Here is a 25335-nt window from a genome sequence, read left to right as displayed (position 1 = left end):
CCAATCTGGAGCCAATATTCCATTTGAACATAGCCACCAAATTTTCCTTTATGTTAGCAAAAAGGTAGAATGAATGGATTACTTACGAAAACAGATCAAACCACTGCTGTTTTGTAACAGATTCCTGGCGTAAAAGCTTCAAAACAATTGGACGCATGAAGTCCCATTTGTCTTCAAACTGAAGAGAACCTTTATTCTTAAAAAAAAAAAAAAGTAATTTAAGTGAAGTTAAATCAGAAGTGTCTGTTATTTTTATCTCCTAAGAGACAACTAAAGAAATTTAAAAGAACCAATTTTCTATAATGGAATCCCTATAACTTAATCTGGTATCAAAGAATCACAGGAAGACAACCATAAAAGAAAAAAACCAGTTATGTGAAAGTGTGTAGCAAAGAATTTGGCCTTGTCCAAAGAGCCGGTCTGGCCTTTGCCCTTGGCTTCCAGTAGGTAATATCCTTGGGCCCTGAGAATGTTGTATCTGATAAGAGAGTCTGTTAGCCTCAGGCCTTGGGTCATACTGGATAACCTAACAATGTGATTCAGGGAGGGGACTGGCAAACCCATATAGTCTTAGGGAGCAGGCCAATCCAGAAATACCAACAGTATGACTCAGGGTAGGGGGTTTGGGTCAATCAACCTGGAGATTGAGATTATCCACATGAGCAACGCCTACATGATGAAGCCTTAATAAAAATTCTGGACACCAAAGGTTGTGTGAGCTTCCCTGACTGGCAGTACTTATATGCCCTGTCATTTAATGAGGGAAGGAGAGAAATGTGACCTGACAACCAGAGAGGACATGGGAAGCTCTGTGTTTGACCCTCCTGGACACTGTTTCTTCCTTTAGCTGATCTTAATCTGTATCCTTTCCCTTAATAAACCATAACCATGAGCAAAGCAGATTTCAGTAAGATCTATGAATATTTCTAACAAATTATTGAACCTCAGGGTTTTGGGAACCTCCCAAATTTGCAGCTGATGTCAGAAGTGAGTGTGGTCTTGTGTGTAGAGACTGTGCCCTAAACTCCTCACAAGTATATCGAAAATCCATATAAACTCTGAAAGTTGAGGAAGAAAAACAACCAGAAAGATACTCACCTCATTTTATAATGCTAACAAAACCCTGATACCAAACTGGTGAGGAGAGAACAAGAAATGGTAACTGTAGACCAATCTAATTAGAACATATAGATGCAAGTCTTAAAAAATATTAGTAAATTAAACATTTAAATAATACCTCATAATCATGCATGTTTATTCCAGTGATGTGAAAGTGGTTCGTTATTAAGGGGAAAAAAATCAATTCATTACTAAAAAGAGAGAGAAGAGAGGGTGTGGGGGGCACCCCACATGTGTTACTCATCAGTATTGTTCCTTTTCAAGTTAGGTATGGCCATGTGACTTGCTTTGATCAATAAATTTCAAAAAAAATCATTAATTTTCTAATACAGCAGCACCAAACACCCCTATGAATCTCATTATTGTTTTCACCATACAATTGTTGAGAATGTTGTTCACTTGTATGAGATAAGATCCATGTATTGAATGTAATCTTTGAACTCCCTGAAATTATATTCCAGAAGCAGTTTCTAAACATATGGTCTAACGAGAACCTACGTCAGGATCACCTAGGATGGTGCTTACACACACATTTATAAAACCTACCACAGACCGGCTGGATCAGAATTTCTTGAGATGAGTTCAGAATTTACATGTTTAGCAAATTCACAGTAAAACTACATAAAAATGTTATAGGGTCTATGACCCCAAAAAAGTTAAGAACCACTGACTAACATTAAACTCTTGTGAAAGCAAATGATACTTCTTACATCTACAAACACAGCTGATCCTAAAAGTTACTGTACTTTCTTGCCCCAGGTACCTACTTTTATCACAAAGTATTCTTATTATAGGGACCCATGGGAGATACTCAAAATTTAGTACTGGGATTAACTGTGCTTCTCCCCTGAACAACTAGTTTGTTTTTACCTTATGAACCTAAGTGAATCATGTAGGTAACTTTGCTTTCCTTAGTGTTGGCTAATGAGAAATTCAGTCAGATTTGAGATCCTATGGTATATACTTCGTGTACTAATCTTATGGCTGGCTACACTTTTTCTGTTAATATCTTCCTATAACCATCATTTCTTCATTTACTCTTACCTCTAAGAAAAGAGTGTGCAAATAAACAAACATGGAAGAACCACAGAAAGGACATGCAAATCTTTTCTTGACTATGACATGGAGAAACATAACACCCTCTTAATAAGAGAATATTTTATGTCAACTAGGTCTACTTCCATACGCGATTCTGGCAACTTACAAAATTAAACCTAGTGTAAATCCTGCAATTAAAAATCAAAAAGGGGGCTTCCCTGGTGGCACAGTGGTTAAGAATCCGCCTGCCAATGCAAGGGACACGGGTTTGAGCCCTGGTCCGGGAAGATCTCACATGCTGCGGAGCAACTAAGCCCGTGCGCCACAACTACTGGGCCTGCGCTCTAGAGCCTGTGAGCCACAACTACTGCAGCAAGCCTGCGCGCCTAGACCCCGTCCTCCACAGCGAGAGGTCACCACAATGAGAAGCCCGCATGCCACAACGAAGAGTAGTCCCCACTCGCTGCAACTAGAGAAAGCCCTCGCACAGCAACGAAGACCCAACACAGCCAAAAATAAATAAATAAATTTATTATTTTTTAAATAAATAAAAAATCAAAATCAAAATCAAAAAGGAACAGTAGACTAAACAGGTATGAGATAAATACTGGTTAGGCTCTGAAATCTATCAGCTATGGTAAAATGACAGGAAACACTGTCTCTTATTTGATGAAACATACAAGATTAACTACAGAAACATTTTCCTCTAATACTCAGTTAAAGGAGAAATTAAATAACTGAATTTTCCTATTAAGCTTTTATAATAGATTCCAAAAACGATGTTCAAGCAGTTCTTTGACCTATTCTCTGTTAAACTGAAAAGCACATAATTAAATCAAAACTAAGCAGCAGGACACCAAACCTACTATCTACAAAAGATATTAATAAGCGAAGACACCTTCAAATTACGAACCCTGATTTATGAATTTTTCCAATGGCGAACTAAAGGCTGCCTCATCTTTATTGATGTGCTACAAGTCTCTTCTGCTTAAGTCTTTCATTACCACTCAGAATAGCTAATAAGTCTAGGATTATCTCACCCAATGGCTCTCTTTCACCAATAGGATTTCAATATTTGCCATATCCTTGTCCCTCTATCCTTCACTTTTTACAGCACAACTAATTCCCTCAGAGGCACTCTTCTTCTCAAACACACAGATGGACCATGGGGAAGCTGATGGGAGCTTGACCATGGGGGATAACTGGGAGAAGAATATTCCAGGCAGAGGAAGCAGCCATTGCAAAGACCCTACGGTAGAAGCATGCCTGATGTATTCAAGGTAGAGCAAAATAAGGACAGAGGAGAGAGTGGATGAGGTCAGGGAAGCAACACAGGACTGGACCTTGTAGGGCCTTGAAGGCCATTGTAAAAAGTTTGGTTTCTATTATAAGTGAGATGAGGGAACCATTAAAAGATTCTGAGCAAGAAATGACACGATCTGACTTATATTTTTAAAAAATCTTCCTGATTGCTATGCTGAGAATACATTAAAGGGGCAAGTGTTAAACCTGAGTGTAAGAGGCAAGGTTAGAAATAATAGTGACATGGACCAGGGTGGTAGCAGTGCAGGTAGTAAGTAGTAATTAGATTTTATATTTTAAAGGTAATGCTAACAAGATTTCCTGACAGCAGGCATCTGCGATGAGAGAAAGGAATAAAGCCTGACTCTAAGGTTTTTGTCTGGTTAAGTTAATTTGTATATTGGAACAGCAAAACGGAGGCCACCCCATTGGCCCAGCCCACGTCAAAAATCTAAACTTAAATCAGCCTGCACAGATGGGAAACACCTCACTGTCAAGGAAACATAGCACCAATCACAATCCTCTAACTCAGTTTTAGCTAGCTAACCTTACCTAAAAAAATAGGACCTGCTTACCTTATAAGGAAATCCCTGACCTCCTAGCCAATCATGCCTTATTTCTGTATTGCCTCTTCTAACATTCTATAAAATTCGCTCTTCCCCAAAATCCTTCAGGAAGAGTGCTCCACTGCTTGTTAGGCATTGTACTATTCCAATCCATGGATTATTTTCCCTTGAATAAAGGGAAACTCGTTACTAAATTGTTTTAGTTTTGTGATTTGACATGTCCAGGAAGTATGGCATTGCCATCAACTGAAATGGAAAAGACTGTAGATGTAACAGATGTAGATGTAACTGTAGATGTAATGTAAAAGACTGTAGATGTAAAGACTGTAGATGTAGACTGTAGATGTACTGTAGATGTAACAGGTTTAAGAAGGAAAGCTCAGGAGTACAGTTGCAGAGATGTTACATTTGACACATCTATCAAACAGCCATTTGAAGACGTTGAACAGGCAGTTCAATAAGCAAATCTAGAATTTAAAAGAAAGGTCTGACCAGGAAATAAAAATTTGGAAGTCATCAGAGTACAGATGGGTTTTAAAACTTGTTATCGAATGTGATCAATAAGGGAGTAAATATAAATAGAGAAGAGCCAGGCCGGAGTCCTTAGGTATCTAACATTAAGAGTAGGGGGAAAAAAAAAAAAAAAAAAAGAGTAGGGGAGAACAGTAAGAACTAGGAAAGGAAAGAGAAAGCAACCAAAGAGGTGGCAAGAAAACCAAGAGTGTGGTATTCTGGAAACCAACTAAACAAAGCTGATCAGGAAAGGAAGAATAATCAACTTTAGCAAATATTACTGATAGATCATGTAAGACAGTGGTCCCCAACCTTTTTGGCACGAGGGACAGGTTTCGTGGAAGACAATTTATCCACGGGGGTAGGGGGGCTGGTTCAGGCAGTAATGCGAGCGATGGGAAGCGATGCGGAGCGGCAGATGAAGCTTCGCTCGCTCGCCAGCCCACCACTCACCTCCTGAGATGCAGCCCGGTTCCTAACAGGCCAAGGTCGGCTAACAGTCTGCAGCCAGGGGGTTGGGGACCCCTGATGTGAGAAAACCACTGAAATAGCAATATGAGGGTCACTGAGATTTTGTCAATGGCAGGTTTTGTACGGTGTAAGGACAAAAGCCAGACTGGAGTAGAATTAAGTGGTGGGGGGGGGCACTGGAAAAGGTATGCACAACTCTTGACAGCTTTTGCTATAAAAGGGAACACAGAAACAGCATGATAACTGATAGGGTGAGAGGGAATCAAAAAAAAAATTTTTTTTTATTGGAGTATAATTCCTTTACAATGTTGTGTTATTTTCTGCTGTACAGTGAAGTGAATCAGCTATATGTATACATATATCCCCTCCCTCTTGGACCTCCCTCGCCCCCATCCCACCCATCTAGATGGAATACAGTATGTTTGTATACTGATAAGTATGTTCCAAGATATAATACTGATGATGTAGGAGAAAAGAAGGAAACTGTTGGAGAATTTTAAATGCCCTGGACAGGCAAAAGGGAATGGAATCTAATGCACAGATGGAGGAACTGACTATATGCTAAGAGGAGAAGGCAAAGTACGTGCAAAGTATGGTATGTGCAGATGTGGGTAGGAGGGTAGATGTAGAACCACTGTGAGAAGTTCCTTTTTGATTGCTTCAGCTTCTCACTGATATGGAAATAAGGAAAATGCCGTGGAAGATGGGGGAGGAGGTGTCAAAATTTTGAGAGAAAAGATGTGAAACAGACATCTAGGAAAGTGGGAGAATAAATGACTATGGAAGTACAGTGTGACTGGGCTCAATTACAGTTTGTGGTCATGAATTTAAAGTGAAAATAGCATGTGTGTATCTTTTTCTCCTGCAACATTCAACTGCGTAGATGGCACTAAAAGGTGAAGAGGTGGATCCAGGGTTGTGGTTTCCCCCAGTGAAACAAGAGAGGAGCAAAGGAGTCCAAAGTGTATTCCAGGGAGAGACTATAATGATTGAACAGAGAATTTATGCTGGGTAAGGGGAAGAGAAAGGACAACAGGATGATGAAAGACAGAGACCTCTGCTTCCAACCAGGATAGAATAACAGGTGCCAGATTTCTCCTCCTGCTTGAACAACTGGAAAACCAAAGGGGAGTACAGGACAGTGTTTCCTGAGACAAGATAAACAAATGAGGTGAGCCCTACAAATGCCCAAGCATACTGCCTAGAGTTTCCAGGACTGAGCATAAGCAGAGGGACCCCAAACAGCCTGGTGGTTTCACTAAGTTTAGGAGACAAGAGTTCAGAGTTTGGGGAGGCCAAGGTGATGAAAATGCATGGCACAGAGTATCAGAAAAATGGGAATTGCACACACAGGGAGCTCTGGAGATATGTAGAGGACTCCCCTCAAGCCTTTGACTATTAAATATTGACCTGTACATGTGAGTGAGAAAACTATCAGAGACTGGGGAACTAACCATTTGAAAGGAGTAGACAAAACAATCACCAGAGTCCACACAGGGCTAGTAATAGTTCACGTTCTGCCAGCCAGAGTGGAAACACTCCTTAATATGCTAGGCATCTGGCAGACTTCAGAAAGGTATTGCATCTATAATGACAACAAAGTAGCCGTACCTTCGGTGCTGTATGGACCCACTCTAACTTTAAAAGCAAGCTTCAGAAGGATCAAACTGATTCCAAGTAACTTAACTGTGTCACAGCCAAAATATTTAAATATTTAAAGGAAATTTTAAAAATCCAGCCCCTAAAACATAAAACACACGTCTGGCATCCAATCAAAAATTATCAAGCAGGCAAAGAAGCAGGAAAATATAAACTCACCATCAAGAGAAAAACCAAACAATGGAAACTGACCCAGAAATGATGTAGATGATAGTTTTAGTAAACAATGATGTTAAACTACCTATTATGAATACACTCCACACATTTAAGAAAATAGCAGAAAGCATGAACATCATAGAAACAAAAGTTGTTTAAAAACAAGTATCAGGGAGGGATAAATTAGGATTTCAGGATTAACACATACACATTACTATAAATAAAATAGATAACCAACAAGGACCTACTTTATAGTACAGGGAACTATACTCAATATTTTGTAATAACCTATAAGGGAAAAGAATCTGGAAAAGAATATATATATATATATATGTAAGTATAACTGAATCACTGTGCTGTACACCTGAAACTAAAGCAACACTGCAAATCAACTATATGTCAATAAATAAATAAATTAAATTAAAAATAAGAAGACTATCAGTGAGCTGTTAAGACAACATCAAATGATCTCATCTACATATAACCGGAATCTTGGGATTCAGAGAATATTTGAAGAAATAAAGGCTAAAATGTTTCCTGATTTGGTGAAAACTATAAACCCACAGATTTAAGACATTAAACAATGAGGCAGAATCAATGAGTTGGAGACCATAGTGGAGCTGGATGATCAGAATGAGAGCACTAGAATGAGTTAGAAAAACAGGAGAGGGTAATCAGAGTAGGATGCTTGAAATTGCAATGATAAAAAATTTCTGATTATATTTTTGCTTAATCATTCCACTGCAAGACTTTCTACTATTTCTTTCATTACAAATATACGGCATTTGGCTAATTCGGGGTTATAGAAACCAATAAATTTTGTACATGTGATAAATGTGGTACAAAGAGCATTTCCTTTTATCTTCAAATAGTTTCCTTTACATTTCCAAGGGTAGTTCAAACATTTGAGATCTGTGAAAAAATATGAGTTCAGCTATTTATACCCTCTATTATTTAACTTCAGTATAGATCACTCCATCACTTTGATCATTTTACCTTATAACATCTGATTGCCAATTATGTGTCAGGTTCTATTCTAAATATATACCTACAAATATTAACTTATTTAATCTTTACAATTACCCTGTGTTAGGTGACATTATTATCATTTTAGAGGTGAAAAAACTGTACACTGTAATTAGGTTAGGTTACTTCCCTAAGGTTACAAGCAGTAAGTGGCAGAGCAAGGGGTCAAATCCAAGCAGTTTAGTTCTGTTAGAGCCACATTCTTAAATACTCCCTGGACCTTTCCTGGAAGAGGAATGGTAGGACTTCTAACCTATGGGCCAGATCCAGCCCTTGGCTTCACCTCATCAGGCTTATAAACTGAAGGAAAAAAAAAATCTATGATTATAAAAATTTAGTGGCAATTATCTAGAAGCCATAAGGTGGAAGCATCACTACATAAAAGACGTATTTCTCTTTAAACATAGTGGGGGAGTGGGAGGACACATTTTTCCACTGAAATGAAAAATTTCACATTCCACTTCCCTTTAAAACTTTTAGTTTCTTTTGACCCATAAATGGGGAGTCAAAAAAAAAAAGCTTTTAGGTTTCTTTTATAGAGGTAAAAAAAATTTTTTTAACAAATTCTGACAATGCTTGTACTTTTAAAAACCCAAACAACTAATTTTAAGGAGAAAAAAATAACTACTAATGAAAGAGTTTGAATTTATTTTGGGGGGGGGGATTCTTAATCATTCATTACTACACTTATTCATTCAACAAACATCTGACTACCTGCTGTACATGAAGAATTATGCTAGTCATTGGGACACATAAATGAAAGGTCCTCAAGTAATTCACTTTCCAGTATAGTATTTCTTAAATTGTGGATAATGGACATGTGCTTGTTCTGCCTGTTGGATAATACAACATGGCTCTCAGATTTTTTTTTTTTTTTTTTTTAATTTTTGGTTGTGTTGGGTCTTCGTTTTTCTGTGCAAGGGCTTTCTCCAGCTGTGGCAAGCGGGGGCCACTCTTCATCACGGTGCGCGGGCTTCCCACTATCACGGCCTCTCTTGTTGCGGAGCACAGGTTCCAGACGCGCAGGCTCAGTAACTGTGGCTCACGGGCCTAGTTGCTCCGCGGCATGTGGGATCTTCCCAGACCAGGGCCCGAACCAGTGTCCCCTGCATTGGCAGGCAGACTCTCAACCACTGCGCCACCAGGGAAGCCCGGCTCTCAGATTTCTGACTTGAATGAATGGCTGGTGGAATCACTGACCACAGAAAAAAATGCCAGGGGAATAATGCATTTGAGTTGGATGGTTTATAAGAGGTGATGCATTTTGGATGTATTGTCCAATAAAAGCAAATGTTCAAGTTATAACTCTTGGGTTTCATTTCTTTTTCCCTGCGTTCTCCCTTCTTCTTTATTTTAAATAAGATAAAAGCTTATCTACTAATGAATTGTTTTTTACTTAATGTAAAACCCCGAGGGCTGAGAGGAAAAAAAAAATCAGTGTAGGAACTTCCCTGGTGGTCCAGTGGTTAAGACTCTAAGCTCCCCATGCAGGGGGCCTGGGCTCAATCCCTGGTCAGGGAACTAGATCCCACATGCATGCTGCAACTAAGAGTCCGCATGCCACAACTAAAAAGATCCCGCATGCCACAACGAAGATCCCACGAGACGCAACTAAGACCCAGCACAGCCAAAATAAATATTAAAAAAAAAAAAAAAAAATCAGTGTAAAGTTTCTCACAAACAATTAGGAGAGGATAAAAACAGTAAAGAAAAATGAAAAGAAAAACAGGGGAACAAAGGTTCAGCTCCCTTTCCCTGCTCTAATCAGTACAAATAAATCAGAATCTCTTAATGTAACATGTTGGTTGCCCAGACCCAAATAAAATACATTCAGCTTTACCTGAAAAATATTCCCTAGTAGAAAAATCAGTTCTAAAACAGTTTTGACAGTAAAGTCCCACAATCTCTTATTTATAGCCCTAGTGGCTGTTTCAAAGAAAAACAAATGTGCTCTAGGAAGAAGGTAAATTACAGAAAAAAATTAATTTTTTGTAATATATTAGAGTGGAGGGAGGTGTTATAGGCCAGTAATGAAAGATGCTATATAGGGCTTCCCTGGTGGCGCAGTGGTTGAGAATCTGCCTGCTAATGCAGGGGACACGGGTTCGAGCCCTGGTCTGGGAAGATCCCACATGCCGCGGAGCAACTAGGCCCGTGAGCCACAACTACTGAGCCTGCGTGTCTGGAACCTGTGCTCCGCAACAAGAAAGGCCACGATAGTGAGAGGCCCGCGCACCGCGATGAAGAGTGGCCCCCGCTTGCCGCAACTAGAGAAAGCCCTCGCACAGAAACGAAGACCCAACACAGCCAAAAGTAAATTAATTAATCAATTAATTTAAAAAAAAAGATGCTATATAGATCCTTCTAGAATATATCATTGCTTTAAAAATCTGCACACCTCCCACTGAAATTCAAAAGTGCTTTTTCAAGCAATGAATTCATCTACAACAATTCCATGTTACTTGATCCCAAGAAAGAGTAGATGTATAATTGCTTATGTGTAAATATAAAATTTGGTACTATGTTAAAAAATAGGAGTGCTTAAATAAACACATGAGAAACAGAAAACCCTACTGGCTTGCAAAATGTTTTAAAAGTAATAGAGTCATTTTTAAATTACTCACTTACTTTGCAACAATATAATACAAATATTGACATATTAGTTTGCCCTGAAAATGTCCAGAAATCCCTATACTACAGGACAAAACACACCCCATCAAATTGTGGGAACAATATTACTACAATATTTTATAATGATGTCAAATGTTGCATATTTAAAAGGAAACAAAGAATGTAGTTATTACTGCTGTAGGTCTTCTTGCTACATCTTCTTCATGATGACAAAAGTACAAAAAAGTTAAAGGACAAGTTGTAAGCAAGACAAGAAATAATAATACTCACAATTGATAGCAATTATTTTTTGTCACCTGTATTCTTTCATGCCCATAATATTTTACCACGACACAAGGAGTTTAGTTGTTTAAGATTTGTATTTGTTCCTTCTTTGAAGTTCCCAGTCAGGAATTCCCTGGCGGTCCAGTGGTTAGGACTCTGAGCTTCCACTGCAAGGGGCACAGGTTCAATCCCTGGTTGGGGAACTAAGATCCCGCATATCGCTGCACAGTTCCTAGTCTATTGATTATGGATTATATCCAATGATGGCATTCTAATAACTTTCAAAGGGAAACCAATTTGTATATTTTAGGTCTTTGGTGTAAATTATGACGTTGGCTCTTTGAATGTGTGGGTTCCCATAATCTCTACGAGCCACTAGTGCTCCAAGTTATGTGATTTAAAACCACATTTGCAATCCCCATTAACGAAAAGAACCACAAAACTACAGTATATATTTGAATACTGGCAATTCTCAATATGTTCCAGCCACACCACCCTTTTAAAGGTGTTACTCAAATATGCCAAGCTCACCACTGCACCTCAGACCTTTGCCTAGAAAGCAGATCATTTGGGTCTCACTGTCACTGTCACTTCAGAGAGGCCTTCCCAAGCCAACCTAAGAAGAATGTCAATCCCTTTTCCTTTCTGCAGATCCAGAGCCAAGGTTTTGAGCAGGTAGGACAGTTACTTTGATTGCCTATGAGAATGAAATTTTAATTCAGACTAAACAGTAATTTTTTTTATTTTTGGCTGCACTGCTCGGCTTGCAGGATCTTAGTTCCCCAGCCAGGAATCGAACCCGAGCCCCCCGCAGTGGAAGCATGGAGTCCTAACCACTGGACCTCCAGGGAATTCCCTAAACAGTACTTTTAAAAAAACAGAAAGATATGGGATCTGGCTGAAATGTCATCAAATAGCAGGGAAGGAAAATTCAACAGAACATAATTGAAAGCTGTATTTAGGGGAAAAAATTATTTTCTGCTGTAAATAAGTAAGTAAAATAGTGGCACCATCTTCTGAGCACTCTTTTTTTTTTTTTTGAGTGTCTGCACAGTGTAGGAGCTCAGTAAACTACTGTTTGTTTGTTTGTTTTAAACTTGAATTTTCCGTGTGTTACAACTATTTACATAGCATTTACACTGTATTTCTTTATTTATTATTTATGGCTGTGTTGGGTCTTCGCTTCTGTGCGAGGGCTTTCTCTAGTTGTGGCGAGCGGGGGCCACTCTTCATCGCGGTGCGCGGGCCTCTCACTATCGCGGCCTCTCTTGCTGCGGAGCACAGGCTCCAGATGCGCAGGCTCAGTAGTTGTGGCTCACGGGCCCAGCTGCTCCGCGGCATGTGGGATCCTCCCAGACCAGGGCTCGAACCCGTGTCCCCTGCATTGGCAGGCAGATTCCCAACCACTGCGCCACCAGGGAAGCCCTCTGAGCACTCTTTTTTTTTTTTTTTTTTAAATTTATTTATTTATTTATTTATTTTTGGCTGTGTTGGGTCTTTGTTTCTGTGCGAGGGCTTTCTCCAGTTGTGGCAAGCAGGGGCCACTCTTCATCGCGGTGCGCGGGCCTCTCACTGTCGCGGCCTCTCCCGTTGTGGAGCACAGGCTCCAGACGCGCAGGCTCAGTAGTTGTAGCTCACGGGCCTAGCCGCTGCGCGGCATGTGGGATCCTCCCGGCCCGGGGCACGAACCCGTGTGCCCTGCATTGGCAGGCGGATTCCCAACCACTGCGCCACCAGGGAAGCCCCCTGAGCACTCTTGATTATACTGTTTTCATCACAGACCTCATTACTATAAAAACTTCCCAATGTGTTAACTTATTTCTTTGGTGTTAGTATTTATGCATTAGAATATAAGCTCCAAACACTAGGGACCTTGTCTGTCTTATTCACTGCTGTATCACTGACACTTAGAATAGGATTCAGCAGAGTGGATACCAATGTATCTGTGGAATGAACAAGCCCAGTTATACAGATCAAATATCCTTGATGTTACTTACCTCTATGTACTCCATGCATAATGACCAACGATTTAACCTGAGCTGTAACTTGTTTACTTGTTTACAGAGCCTATCAGCCACCAATTTACTCTATTACTATACCAAGGCAAGAGCCATGACTTTCTGTGATACAACTTAGGTTCACTAGGACCCTAACAAAATACCTAATAAGAAACACCTGTCTGTCTCTCTTTTCCACCCTCCTTCTCTGTCCACCAGATGGATGCCTAGTGTCCTCTTGAAACCCTATTGCAGTCTGAAATTCCTCTCTTCTAATTCATTGATAAATGACTGATCTCTAAAGTGTATCTTAAACTGCCACTTCCTGTTAGTAGCTTTAATTAACATATATCACCTCCAGATTATGGTAACTGCTCACTCATTTATATTTTCACAGAACATGAAAGATTTTCACATTTATATTTATCACAGTTTTATAGTAAGTGATGATTTAGTCCTCTATTCCCACTCCCACCTCTAGTGATGGCCAAAACACACACCCTTGAATTGGTTTTCTCCCTCGGCTGTGAGTGTCAAATGTAACCAGGTCTCTAGGACAGGCCAGTGGAGTGAAGGAAGGTGGCCTTAAGGATCACATTCCTCTTAGATGTCCATTCAAAAGGGCAATTTCCATCAACCCAATGAAAAGTTAGGTTCTAAATAAGGCTCTCATTTATGTTTAAATAGACATTAAAAAGAATTATCCAGTTGTGTATCTTAACCACATTCACTGACACTATTCAAATCTTGGTATCACATCCATATTCTTTGCCAAGCATGTTCTACCAAATTTTCCCCCAATCATCACCTACAAAAAGTCTACCCATTCTTCAAAATCCAGCTCCAATGCTTTCTCCATAAAACTTTCCTTGATCATCCCACCAGAAGTGATCTCCTATGTCGATGAGGGACCAATACAACACATGGTAGCACTCTTAAAATTCTTGCCTTAAAACAAATCATTAGTACTTTTTTATCTCCTTTAGTATCTGGTTAATTCCCAAAGAGCATGGACATTGTTCTGCATTATCTTTGCATCCCAGTGCCTTGCACATGTGTCTATAAAATTATTTAAATAAAAAATAAATTCTACACACACTTTGAACCACTCCTTTGTATTTCCATTTTCTTTCCTCTCAAAGGGTAAAAAAGTTTCCACTGAAAAAAGTAGTGTCCTTCACATTTCAGTTTTAAGTTTGGATTGCCTTGTGGGTTGTATACCTCTACTCCCCTCTCTCTCCCCCTCTCTAGATCTAATTAGAAGGGAATAAAGGCAGAAAATTCCTCCCTTTAACCAATCAACACTCATTTACTGAGCATCTACAATGCATGCACTAGACTTCTCTTTTCAATCAACTATCACTCATTTATGGAGCACCTACCATGAGTAATCACTGCGCTAAATGGTTAAAGCATCAACGGATTATAAAGTCCCTAAACTAATAGTGCTTACAATCTAGAAAGGGAGTTAGATATATATGGAATCATATCCTGTAACTAATACAGAAGGCAAAATGTTAAGTGCTAGAAGAGATTGATGCAGTGCTATACCTGTGCAGAGTAAGCAACAATTAAATTCCAAATGAGAGCACTAAAAAGGAAGGAGGGGGACTTCCCTGGTGGTTCAGCAGTTAAGACTCTGCGCTCCCAATGCAGGGTGCCCAGGTTCGATCCCTGCTCAGGGAACTAGATCCTGTATGCTAAAACTAAAGATCCCGCACACGGCAACGGAGATTCTGCATGCCGCAACTAAGACCCAGCACAGCCAAATAAATAAATACATATTAAAAAAAAAAAAAAAAGACGACGAAAGCAGGTATCTAGGCTGGGTCTTGATGACTAAATAGGATTTTGACAGGCTAATACTGAGGGGGGGATTCCTGACAGGAGAAACAGCAAACAGGGACTTCCCTGGTGGTCCAGTGATAAAGAATCCGCCTTCTAATGCCGAGGACACGGATTTGATACCTGGTCAGGGAACTAAGATCCCACATGCCACAGGGCGACTAAGCCCACACACCACAACTACTGAGCTCGCACAAGAGAGCTTGAGTGCCACAACTACAGAGCCTACGTGCCCTGGAGCCCATGCACCACAACTAGAGAGAGAACACCGACACACCGCAACTAGAGAAAAGCCCGCGTGCCCATAAATAAATATTAAAAAAAAAAAAAAGAAACAGCAAACATAAAAAGTCTTGAAGACTCTGGTATGCAGTAAATCAAGAAGTAACCAGCCAGGTAGAGGGAGGGGTGGGGGTGTGTATGTGTGTGTGTGAGAGAGAGAGAGAGAGAGGAGGGGGGAAGAGGGAGGAGAGAGGTATTAGGGAGAAGACCCAGCTAGAAAGATCTCAAAGAACTTGAACTATCAAAGGTATATGAGCGGGACTTCCCTGGTGGCACAGTGGATAAGACTCCACTCCCAACGCAGGGGGCCCAGGTTCGATCCCTGGTCAGGGAACTAGATCCCACATGCATGCCGCCAACTAAGGAGTCCACGTCCTGCAACTAAAGAGCCGGCAAGCTGCAACAAAGGAGCCCTGGAGCCGCAACTAAGGAGCGAGCCTGCCTGCCACAACTTAGACCCGGTGCAACCAAATAAATAAATATTTTTTTTTAAAATGAGCTGGAGGGCTTCCCTGGTGGCGCAGTGGTTGAGAATCTGCCTGCCAATTCAGGGGACACGGGTTCGAGCCCTGGTCTGGGAAGATCCCACATGCCGCGGAGCAACTAGGCCCGTGAGCCACAATTACTAAGCCTGCGCGTCTGGAGCCTGTGCTCCGCCAACAAGAGAGGCCGCGATAGTGAGAGGCCCGCGCACCGCGATGAAGAGTGGCCCCTGCTTGCCACAACTAGAGAAAGCCCTCACACAGAAACGAAGACCCAACACAGCCATAAATAAAAATAATAAATTAATTAATTAATTTAAAATGAGCTGGAAAGTGATATGGTCAGCACTGTGTTTTGGTCTAGTCCTCAGATCAGAGTTAAGAGATAAAAATAGTGAAATCATGGGAGTTAAGACTGACCCAGAAAAAAAAAAAGTACAAAGACAGACAAAGGATGACGATTAAATCCTGAGAAATAATTATACTGGGGAGGAGAGGTGAAAAACACATGAGATTTGAGAGATAGGAAACCAAGGAGAGAATGGCATAAAACCAAAAGGAAGCATTAAGTAGCAAGCAAGCAACAATATCAGAATAGAGGATCAATGTATCAAGGGAGAATCTCCTTTGGCAATCAGGAGGTTGCTAGTGATCCTGAGACTGACAGTTTTAATATAATTGGGTGGGGGTACAGGGAGAGCCAAGTCATAATAAATTAAGGAAAAAGGTGAAGAATTATAAAAGAAGCAATTGGGGGCTGCTTTTCTAAGAACTATGACAGTGAACGGAAAGAGAGAAAAGGGCAGAGGTTTGAAGCCAAAGCAGAGTACAGGGTAAGTTTATATGAGGGGGATACGTGAACTTTCTTATCCTCATAGAAGTGAGAATAAAGGAGACTGAAACAAAATAACAGGGGACATGCTGCTAAGTCCTGGGGGGAAAAAGAAGGCTCAACAAGAACAAGTGGAAGGAGGCAATGTAGCAGGTGCCTTGGAAAAGAGGAGAATATAGGGGAAACTAGAAAAGGTTGTGGTATTATTGACCAAGAAAGTTAAGGGCATTCAAACAGCTGGATAAAGTAATGTGCTAAGAATTAAACATGGTTAGGCCTAACAAAATAAGATTTCAACAACAGCTATTTGACATAGGATAATCACTTGGAAATGAAGAAAATGTGCACTGAAGGCCTAGATGGTAACGGCAAAAGTAAAGGAACAAGGAGAATTATATGTTAAAACAGCAAAGTTAAAGTAGTAATACTGAAAGGTTTTTGGTGATATAAACCCCCAAGCAACTGATAATTGCATATGTCAAATTGTACAACACAAATATTTGTATATCCAAAAGATTTCCAAAACCCAGCAATAGCCTACTTACTTTAGTAAATATAATTATTATTACAATCAAATTCCAATATGAAATAAGTAGGTGGTTTTTATCGCATTGTGTTCTGACTTTCAAGTTTCATAGCAAAGTTCTGAACCTTGTTATCTTTCATAAACATATTAGCTATCCCTTCGAACTCTTCATCCACAAATTCAATAAACTTAACTCCAACCAGGTTACTGGTACACAGGAAGAGGACATATTTTTTCAGCAGGACACTAAAGGCCTCCCTTCAGAGAGGGAAAGATCTACCCCTCCATCATTCTTCAGGTACAGCTGTTTACCTGATAATCAAATTCTAACTGTATTCTCATCTAGCCCACATTCCTCCATTTTGACCATAAGACATGATAATTCTGTCAAATATGCTCTGATGAAATCTAACCGAGCAATGTCTAAGGCATTTGTCTAATGAACTAACCTATTAATCTTGTCAAAAAAGGAAATGAGGCTAATTTGGCCACTCCCCAGCCAGCTCTCTCTATTCAAGGTACTACCAGACTTGAATTTATTTATTTATTTATTTAAATTGAAGTACAGTTGATTTACAATGTTGCATTCATTTCTACTGTACAGCAAACTGATTCAGTTTTATATATATATATATATATATATATATATATATATATATATATACACACACACACATTCTTTTCCATTATGGTTTATCACAGGATATTGAATACAGTTTCCTGTGCTATATAGTAGCACCTTGTTGTTTATCCATTCTCTATATACTAGTTTGCATCTGCTAACCCCAAACTCCCACTCCATTCCTCTCCCACGCTCTCCTCCAGACTTGAATTTAAATGATCCTATGAATTCTGTTAGGATCTCACTGCATTTCTCCCAGAAGACAAACTTCCCCACTTTTTAATTAACTACTTCTAAATGTATAAACACAAGGCAATTCCCCCCCAGCCTCCCACCCCTGCAATGAGGAGAGAAAAAAGAAAAAAAAAAAGGTTTTCTGGCCACTTTGAATACGTAAACTTTTGGTGATACAGATAAAAGAATCAAATGTCTACTTATAATATCCATTTTATTATGTTAGTTGTACATATTTAAAATCACATACTATATAAAATATTTAGAAATTCTTTTTCCCCCTTTTCAACATTCCATTAAATAATTTTGTTGAAAATTTTCCAGTGTATCTTTGGCATCTCTTCACGTTCACTAAAGAGACTGGGTCTTTTACCAGTTTGTCAAAGCATTACCACTTTCCTTTCATTTATAAAAGTTATTTGAGTTACAGGACTGTTTGAATTACGATCTTCTTAACCTAAGTCCTAAGTGCCGATTTCTAGACATTCAGGCAGTTTTTTCATTCTATAGGTAGGTGTGTGCTATAGATGTCGATTCACAATCTCTACAAGGTAACCACTTACTAGTATTGACTGAAGTAGCTTCAGACTTATATCTCCTCCAAACAATCCTTTGTAAGGCTTTGTATGGAGTAGAATAAAGTGACTCGCTCTTTTCTGAGAGAGAAATCTGGGAGGGAAAAAGACCTTGCTTTATATCCAGGTAATCAACAAGTCAAAAATTCACAAAGAATAAGGAATTCAATTACTTCTTAAACACATTTCAATTAATAACATACACTACTGCTTATGTAAATACACGGATGCATTAACAGGAGACTTTCTGAATTAACAAGTTAAAGTTTTCTTTCTGAATTAACACATTAGAGCTTTGTTATACTGTTATAAAAGAAGAGTAGAGAATGGGTTACTCAATTCCCATGAATTTGTTTTCTTAGAGAAGCAGCAGAAATACTTAACTCTAGCAATTTATGTGTATTGGGTACTAATTAAGTTCCAGTCACTGTTTTAAGATTTTACATATGTTAACTCAATCTTCATAATGCTCCTATGAAATAGATGCTATTGATAATTCCACTGTATTGATGAAGAAGGTCAGGCACGGAGAGGTTTAGAAACTTGCCCAAAGTCATACAGCTTCTAAGTGGCAGAAATTCAGTCTAGTTCGAGGTCCCTCCCCCTTTTAAAAGATATATTGCCTCTTAAATTAGTAAAATTAGGTCTACATTTTATGAGACAGTCCCATGTATTAAACAGTTAACAGTGTAGCTAACAGTGTAGTAGTCTAAAGAAGACATGAATGAGGTTTCAGTAAATTTTAATATATTTTCTATTCTATTATTTTTTATTATCGATCCACACTGTCTGAAGGCCTAATGATGGGTTTGAGGGAGGAGTAGTTCATCCTTTGTATTTATGTTCCCTGAGCTAATCACTACCCCCATTTCAGTCAATACTTTTAAGGCAAAAGGTTCCTATTACAAAGACAGCATAGCAGAAACTAGTGCCATGTCTTCCTCTTTCTCCTCCAAACTTTTTAATTGATGGTAGAGAATCTGCCTCTCTGGGCCTACATCTCCCCTGCTATCCCAAATACATAAAACTAAGTTTAACCGTTTTCTTTGATAAGGCAACTATCCTAAGCCATAAAACGATGGTAGTGCTTCCACAGTAATCATCTGGTTGTGTGCTCTAATGGGGTTGAGGAACAGTTTCCTAAGGAAAAAAGGGTAAAATATGAACTTAAGAAAGGAAGAATAGGAAGGAAGGAGTAGCATGCAGATACGGGAGGGAGTGGGGCGACAGGCACTGCTGTCTGACTTGTAATTTCATGCAGGCAGAATGAGAACAGAAATTGAGGCGGTCGGGGTCCAGTCGTTAAAACCCGTTAGGGAACATTTTCTTGGATTTTCCTTTTACGCGCCTTAGGCTCTCGTTTCAGAATAAACTGAGACCCCCAAGAATACTAACTGCCCTATCCTTCAGGACCCGGCACCACCCTTCTTCTGCGGCCCCAGGCCAGAGCTGGTCCCTTGAAAGCACTGCTCCCCTCCAGCCCTCGGCAGGGCCTTTCACACACCGGTCAACCGGCAAGAGGGACGACCCAGGGCCTCTCCACCCCAAGGCCGGAGACCCGCGTTCCGGTCCCCGGCGGCAGCCTCCCTGGCTTCCCTTCCGGTAGGCAACCGCTGAACACTCCCACATTTTGCCGCTGAACCTGGGCCGAGCCATTCCCTAAGTGCTGAACCCGCCACCCCCGGGGTAAAAGCCAAGCTGGACTGACGGTCTTACCTTTAACAGATTAGACGTCGCCATGTTCCTTCAACTTAGACTCTCGCGAGACGGCGCGAGATTTCGTGGCGCTCCTTGCCAGGCCACAACTGCAGGCCGGAGTTTCCACCTGGGCTGACTGGGCCACCGGCCCGCAGTGGAGATGTTGGGGGGGGGGGAGCCGGAGCGGCGTGCCAACAGCGGTGACCTCGTCCCAGGCACCTGGAGCTTCCTCACTTTTTCCCCCTACATGGTCACCGGAGCCTCCCCACACGAAAGAGCTCATGCAAACGCTCAGGAAGATAGCAACGGCGAATGGTGAGAAGGTAACGGGAGCCGACCTGAATTGGAAGAGGAAGCATCGACTACGCGAGCCTCCCCACTCCTTCGGATTAGCCTTTGTGGTTGCACCCGCAGAGGCCACCGGCAACGAACTTAGCCCGGCTTGGGCCCTGCAGCTCTGGTTCGGTGGCCGAGTCACGTGATGCGACGGGCGGGGCCGCGCTAGGGAGCGAGCGTGGGAGCCTGAAAGCCTCGTGGGCCGGGAGGCTGCGGAGAGTGCGAAAGCACGCCCTCTGCTGGCGGGACTAGACGTATTCACTCATCCCCCGCCTCGGGGGATTCCCGAATGAAATGCTTGTAGTAGCTGTCTTCAAGAAGAAAGGGCACATAGAAGGCACCCACTAAATATTTGTTTGCATGAATGAATGAATGTATGCACGAAAGTGTTAACTATTAATATTTCTACTCAGGAGTGCCTGGCACTGAAATAACCTATAAGAGGTTGTTCAGGTAATGAATATAAATCTTGGATTACCTGAAAGCGCATTATCCTAGAATATCCTAAGCCATAAACCCCTAAGCTTTATCCCTTCAGACCTCAAACCACTGGGAGAAGAAAGAGAATATACTCTATATATAGAACCTACAATAGATCTAGTATTGTATTATACACGTTTCCAAACTGTGTTCATTGACACATAATATGTTAGAAATAAATAAGAGAAGTACAGAAATAAGAGCTATAGGGTAAAATAAAGCAGGGAAAGGTAATGAAGTTTGCAGGTTTTTTTTTTTTTTTTTTTTTCTGCATTGGGTCTTCGTTGCTGCGCGCGGGCTTTCTCTAGTTGCGGCGAGCGGGGACTACTTTTCATTGCGGTGCGCAGGCTTCTCATTGCAGTGGCTCCTCTTGTTGCACAGCATGGGATCTAGGCACGTGGGCTTCAGTAGTTGTGGCTCAAGGGCTCTAGGGCGCAGGCTCAGTAGTTGTGGCACACGGGCTTAGTTGCTCCAAAGCATGTGGGATCTTCCCGGACCAGGGATCGAACCATGTCTGTTGCAATGGCAGGCGGATTCTTAACCACTGCACTACTAGGGAAGTCCCTAGTTTGCAGTTTTAAATAGAGGGATCCAAGTAGGTCTCACTGAGAAGATGGCATTTGAGCAAAAAGACTTGAAAGAGATGAGGGAGAAGGCCAGGACATATGCAGGAGAAGAGCATTCCAAATAGGGGGAAACACAGGTGGCAAGTTGCCCAGAGTGTCAGAGGAACAGTAAGAAGGTTGGTATGTTCAGAGCAGAGAGAGTAAGAAGAGCATAAGGGCTTATAGGGCCTCGTGGACCGCAGTAAAGACAGGCTTTTATTCTGAGTGAGATGGGCAGTCATTGCAGGCTTGTGAAGAGGAGAGTGGTATGATCAAACTCCCATTCCAACATGATCATTCTGACTACTGTGTAGTGAATAGAAGGAGAAGGGTAATTTAGAAAGCTTTTGTACTATCTTACTAAATCAGCACAATCATGCCACCTAGTTACCCCACATTTTACAGTGATTTATTAGAGAGTAATCTAGGCATGATTAAACAATGACGTGGTAGAACAAGGATTCAGAGCCACTAGGCCTGTAATGTCCTGCCAGAATGTCAATATAGGGATGACTCTTAGAGGTCATCTTTGTTCTACAGATGGGAAAATGGAGGCTTCTCTTTGGTCAAGGTCACAGCTGGGTCAGAGAAAAGGCCTAGTCCAGAATAAATTTATATAATTATGGTTCCCTTTTCCAGTGAAACTGGGTTGTCTTCAACCCTAGTCCAACTCTATTGCTTAATTTAAAGTGTAAGTTGATTGAATTATAACCAACTTTATGCACCACAAAAAAAAAGTTAGGTGACAAACTGTGATATAACAGTTGAATTAATTCATAAATTAATGACCCTGCTTAAAGAATCCAATTAAGTATTTAATACTTGTTTGAGTACCTATTATGTACTAGGCACTGGAAATATAGGATTAAATGAGACAGACAAGACCTCTGCCCTCTTGGAGTTTATAGTCTAATAAGGGAGCTAGATATTAAGCATAGTTATACAAACCAAATGTTGCTTAATTGAAGTTGTGGTAAATACTGCAAGGGTAAAATACAACGTGCAGTTCAGAGCATATGGTTTGGAGGGGACTACTATCCTATGATAGTACTATTCCTATGATCATGCTCTGAACTTATGACTACTTTTTTTTTTTTTTTTTTTTTTTTTTCTATTTTGAAATTATTTTAATTTACAAATAGAAAACATCTTGGAAGAAAAAAAATGAAAGAAAAACACAAAACACATAGGCAAATTTTTTTTACTCCATGAGCGTCTCAAATCCACACTTGTTCACCAAGCCCCAAGATGAAAAACACTTTTCTAAAAAGGTATTCAGCCACCAACAATGATGTTATTAATAGGAATATGGATCAATTTCACAAAAAAGCCAATGAATCCCATTATGGCAAATCCTATTGCAGTTGCCATGGCAATCTTCTGGAATTCTTTTCGATCCGGTTTGGTGCATCTTTTAACCAGCCGAATTGAGTCCTTCACAAACTGCCGACTTGGCTCAACGAACTGCATTACCTGATCCATGATGCCTGCCCGCCGTCCGCTCGCGAAGGCCAAGACACGTAGCACAACCTGAACTTATGACTACTTTTGAAAACAGTTTCAAATATCCCACTGTCTAACAAGACATTCCTTTCTCCCAACTCGCTTGTTCTGGAAACACCACGGCTACAAAAGTCTGATCTCAAATGAGTTCTTCTTTCCATTTACCCCACCACTTCCTTGTTACCTATCATCCCCTCCTGTTTTCACTTTCTTCCTCATCCAGTTTAGACTCTATAAACCATCATTATTAAAATGTTTAAATATTTTAAATGCTTAAATATTTATTTAAAGATAGAGAACAGAAGCACATAATATAAAATTCAAAAGGTGCTAAAAGGAATACAGTTAAAAGTAAGCCTCCTGGGCTTCCCTGGTGGCGCAGTGGTTGAGAGTCTGCCTGCCAATGCAGGGGACGACGGTTCGAGCCTGGTCTGGGAAGATCCCACATGCCTTGGAGCAACTAAGCCCGTGAGCCACAGTTACTGAGCCTGCCCGTCTGGAGCCTGTGCTCCGCAACAAGAGAGGCCGCGATAATGAGAGGCCCGCGCACCGCGATGAAGAGTGGCCCCCACTTGCCACAACTAGAGAAAGCCCTCAAAAAAAAAAAAAAAGAAAAAAAAAAGTAAGCCTCCTTCCTCTTCGTGGGGTAATTTAATGTTCTGTATTGTGGTAGGTATTTGGGTTATTCGGGTGTATGTGTTTGTCAAAACTCAGCCAGTGTACCCTTAAGATTCTTGCATCTCATTCAAAAGAAAAAGAGTAAACAAAATTTGAGTTTAGTTAATGATATTCATGCTGAAGAATTTAGGGATAACTTATGTTTACTATTTGCTTTGAAATGTATCCAAAAAAAAGATGGATTTTTAAAAATATTTAATTATTTTATTTATTTGGCTGAGCTGGGTCTTAGTTACAGCACGCAGGATCTTTAGTTGTGGCATGCAGGCTAGAGCTTTAGTTGTGGCATGCAGGATCTTTAGATGCGGCATGCAGGCTAGGTCCCTGACCAGGGATCCAACCTGAGCCCCCTGCATTGGGAGCGTGGAGTCTTAACGGCTGGAACACCAGGGAGGTCCTAATAAGATGGATTGATGGTTGCATAGAAAGAGGACAAAGCAAGTATAGCAAAAATGTTAATGACAGAATCTGGGGGTGGGTTTACTAGTGTTCTCTATGTAAAATCTTTCAGCTTGTCTATATGTTTGAAATTTTTCATAATGAAGTGTTGTGGGAAATTTATTTTAATAGGCCCCCTTCCTCCACAGTCCCTCAGGTATCCATTCTCCCTTACTCAGAGACAACCACAATTATAATAAATTTCTTGTGAATTAAATTTAAAAATTACAGAAAGAACATACTCTTTAACATCTTTTTTCCCCCACTCAGATGTATGATATAAATCTCTGAAAAATATGTTTGTGCTTATTTTTTCCACACTTCATTATAGAAATCCAAACAAGACTGGCAGACCCTAAAGCACCTGTTGCTTCCAGGATGTTTGGGATTGTTACTTCCAAAATAGGCTCTTGAAGTCCATTTTTGACACAATAGCTATAAAGTCAAAGCTTTTCATTTGTAAGAAGCAAAAAACAAAGCTTTGTGCATATAAAGGTAGTATGTAAAGTTTAATCAATAAACAAAGAACTGGTGAAAAACTAGATGGGGCATCAAGGGTTTTCAAGATTTTGGAGTGGGAGAGGGAGGAAGATGGCTATTGAGGCTTCCTAGACCTTTGGGTACTACATGGAGAAAAAGAAGAGTTCACCTCAAAAGACTGTACCATTGCCTGGCACCAGGAAGACCCACAAATCCAGCCCTAAACCCAACCCTAAGCCTAACTGTAACTGGAATTGAACTGTATCCCTATATCAATTTCTATCCTTATTCCTAATCCAGAAGATCCTTCTTTGCTGTGACAGAGGATGCCACACCTTGCCAGTGATGATGGGTGTATTACTTGCCTTTCTTGGGAGAGGGTATCTCAGAGGCAGCTGCCTTCTCCATATTGCATAAAAGCAATCACCTTAAGTCTGCTCAGCCCATAGGACTATATTTGGATGACTTCCTCTTCCATGGCCCCAAACACTCCTAAGCTCCACTTCCATCTCCAGAAAGTGGGACCCTGGACAAGATGGGTGACTGGGGGATGGGGAGATAAGGAAGTGAAATCCCCACTAGCAACTTATGAAACTGAAGAGAACCATCCTAAGGTTTCCACCCATAGGACAAGGTCAGGAGTGAAATTCCCTCAGTCTAGTTTATACATGTTATGTAATCACTTTCTTGAAAATATCTACAACAACCTAGCCCCTTTTCTCCTCTGTTGTACGTAAGTAATAAAATCACAACCTTCAATAAACCCTCTCTGTCTTCTTCATGCCTACACCCAAGTAGCTGAACATTGCTGGGCAAAAGCCCAAAACCAGGTTGAGTGGTTTCTCTTTAAACTCAAACTCAGACCTCAAATGGGAACTTAACACTACCCAACAATCCTGTCCTATTTTTCTCTGGTGGGCTTGCTCTTCCACTCCATTCCCTTGTACACCTATTTCATTTCATAACCTCTTACTCCC

General features: G+C 40.6%; 2 protein-coding genes across 2 annotated transcripts in view; both read right to left on the bottom strand.

Moving 5' to 3' along the window:
- The window catches only part of CUL5 (cullin 5), a 101245-nt gene extending 80959 nt beyond the window's left edge, over positions 1-20286 (bottom strand). The window contains exons 1-2 of the mRNA XM_059930381.1: positions 19857-20286; positions 87-196 (exon numbers count right to left, since the gene is read on the bottom strand). Of these exons, the coding sequence (XP_059786364.1) occupies positions 87-196; positions 19857-19880 (134 nt within the window). The 5' untranslated portion in view covers positions 19881-20286. The remainder of the gene's footprint in view (positions 1-86; positions 197-19856) is intronic.
- Positions 20287-22444: 2158 nt separating this feature from the next.
- On the bottom strand, positions 22445-22784 carry LOC132369639 (protein transport protein Sec61 subunit gamma). The gene has a single exon (XM_059929323.1). The coding sequence runs from the start codon at positions 22739-22741 to the stop codon at positions 22535-22537; it is 207 nt and encodes a 68-aa protein (XP_059785306.1). The 5' UTR covers positions 22742-22784; the 3' UTR covers positions 22445-22534.
- Between the last annotated feature and the right edge of the window lie 2551 nt (positions 22785-25335).

Source organism: Balaenoptera ricei, chromosome 8 (assembly GCF_028023285.1).
Source record: "Balaenoptera ricei isolate mBalRic1 chromosome 8, mBalRic1.hap2, whole genome shotgun sequence".
Lineage (NCBI taxonomy): Eukaryota > Metazoa > Chordata > Mammalia > Artiodactyla > Balaenopteridae > Balaenoptera > Balaenoptera ricei.
Note: the sequence above shows the minus strand (reverse complement) of the source record. Positions and strands in the feature narration are given on the sequence as shown.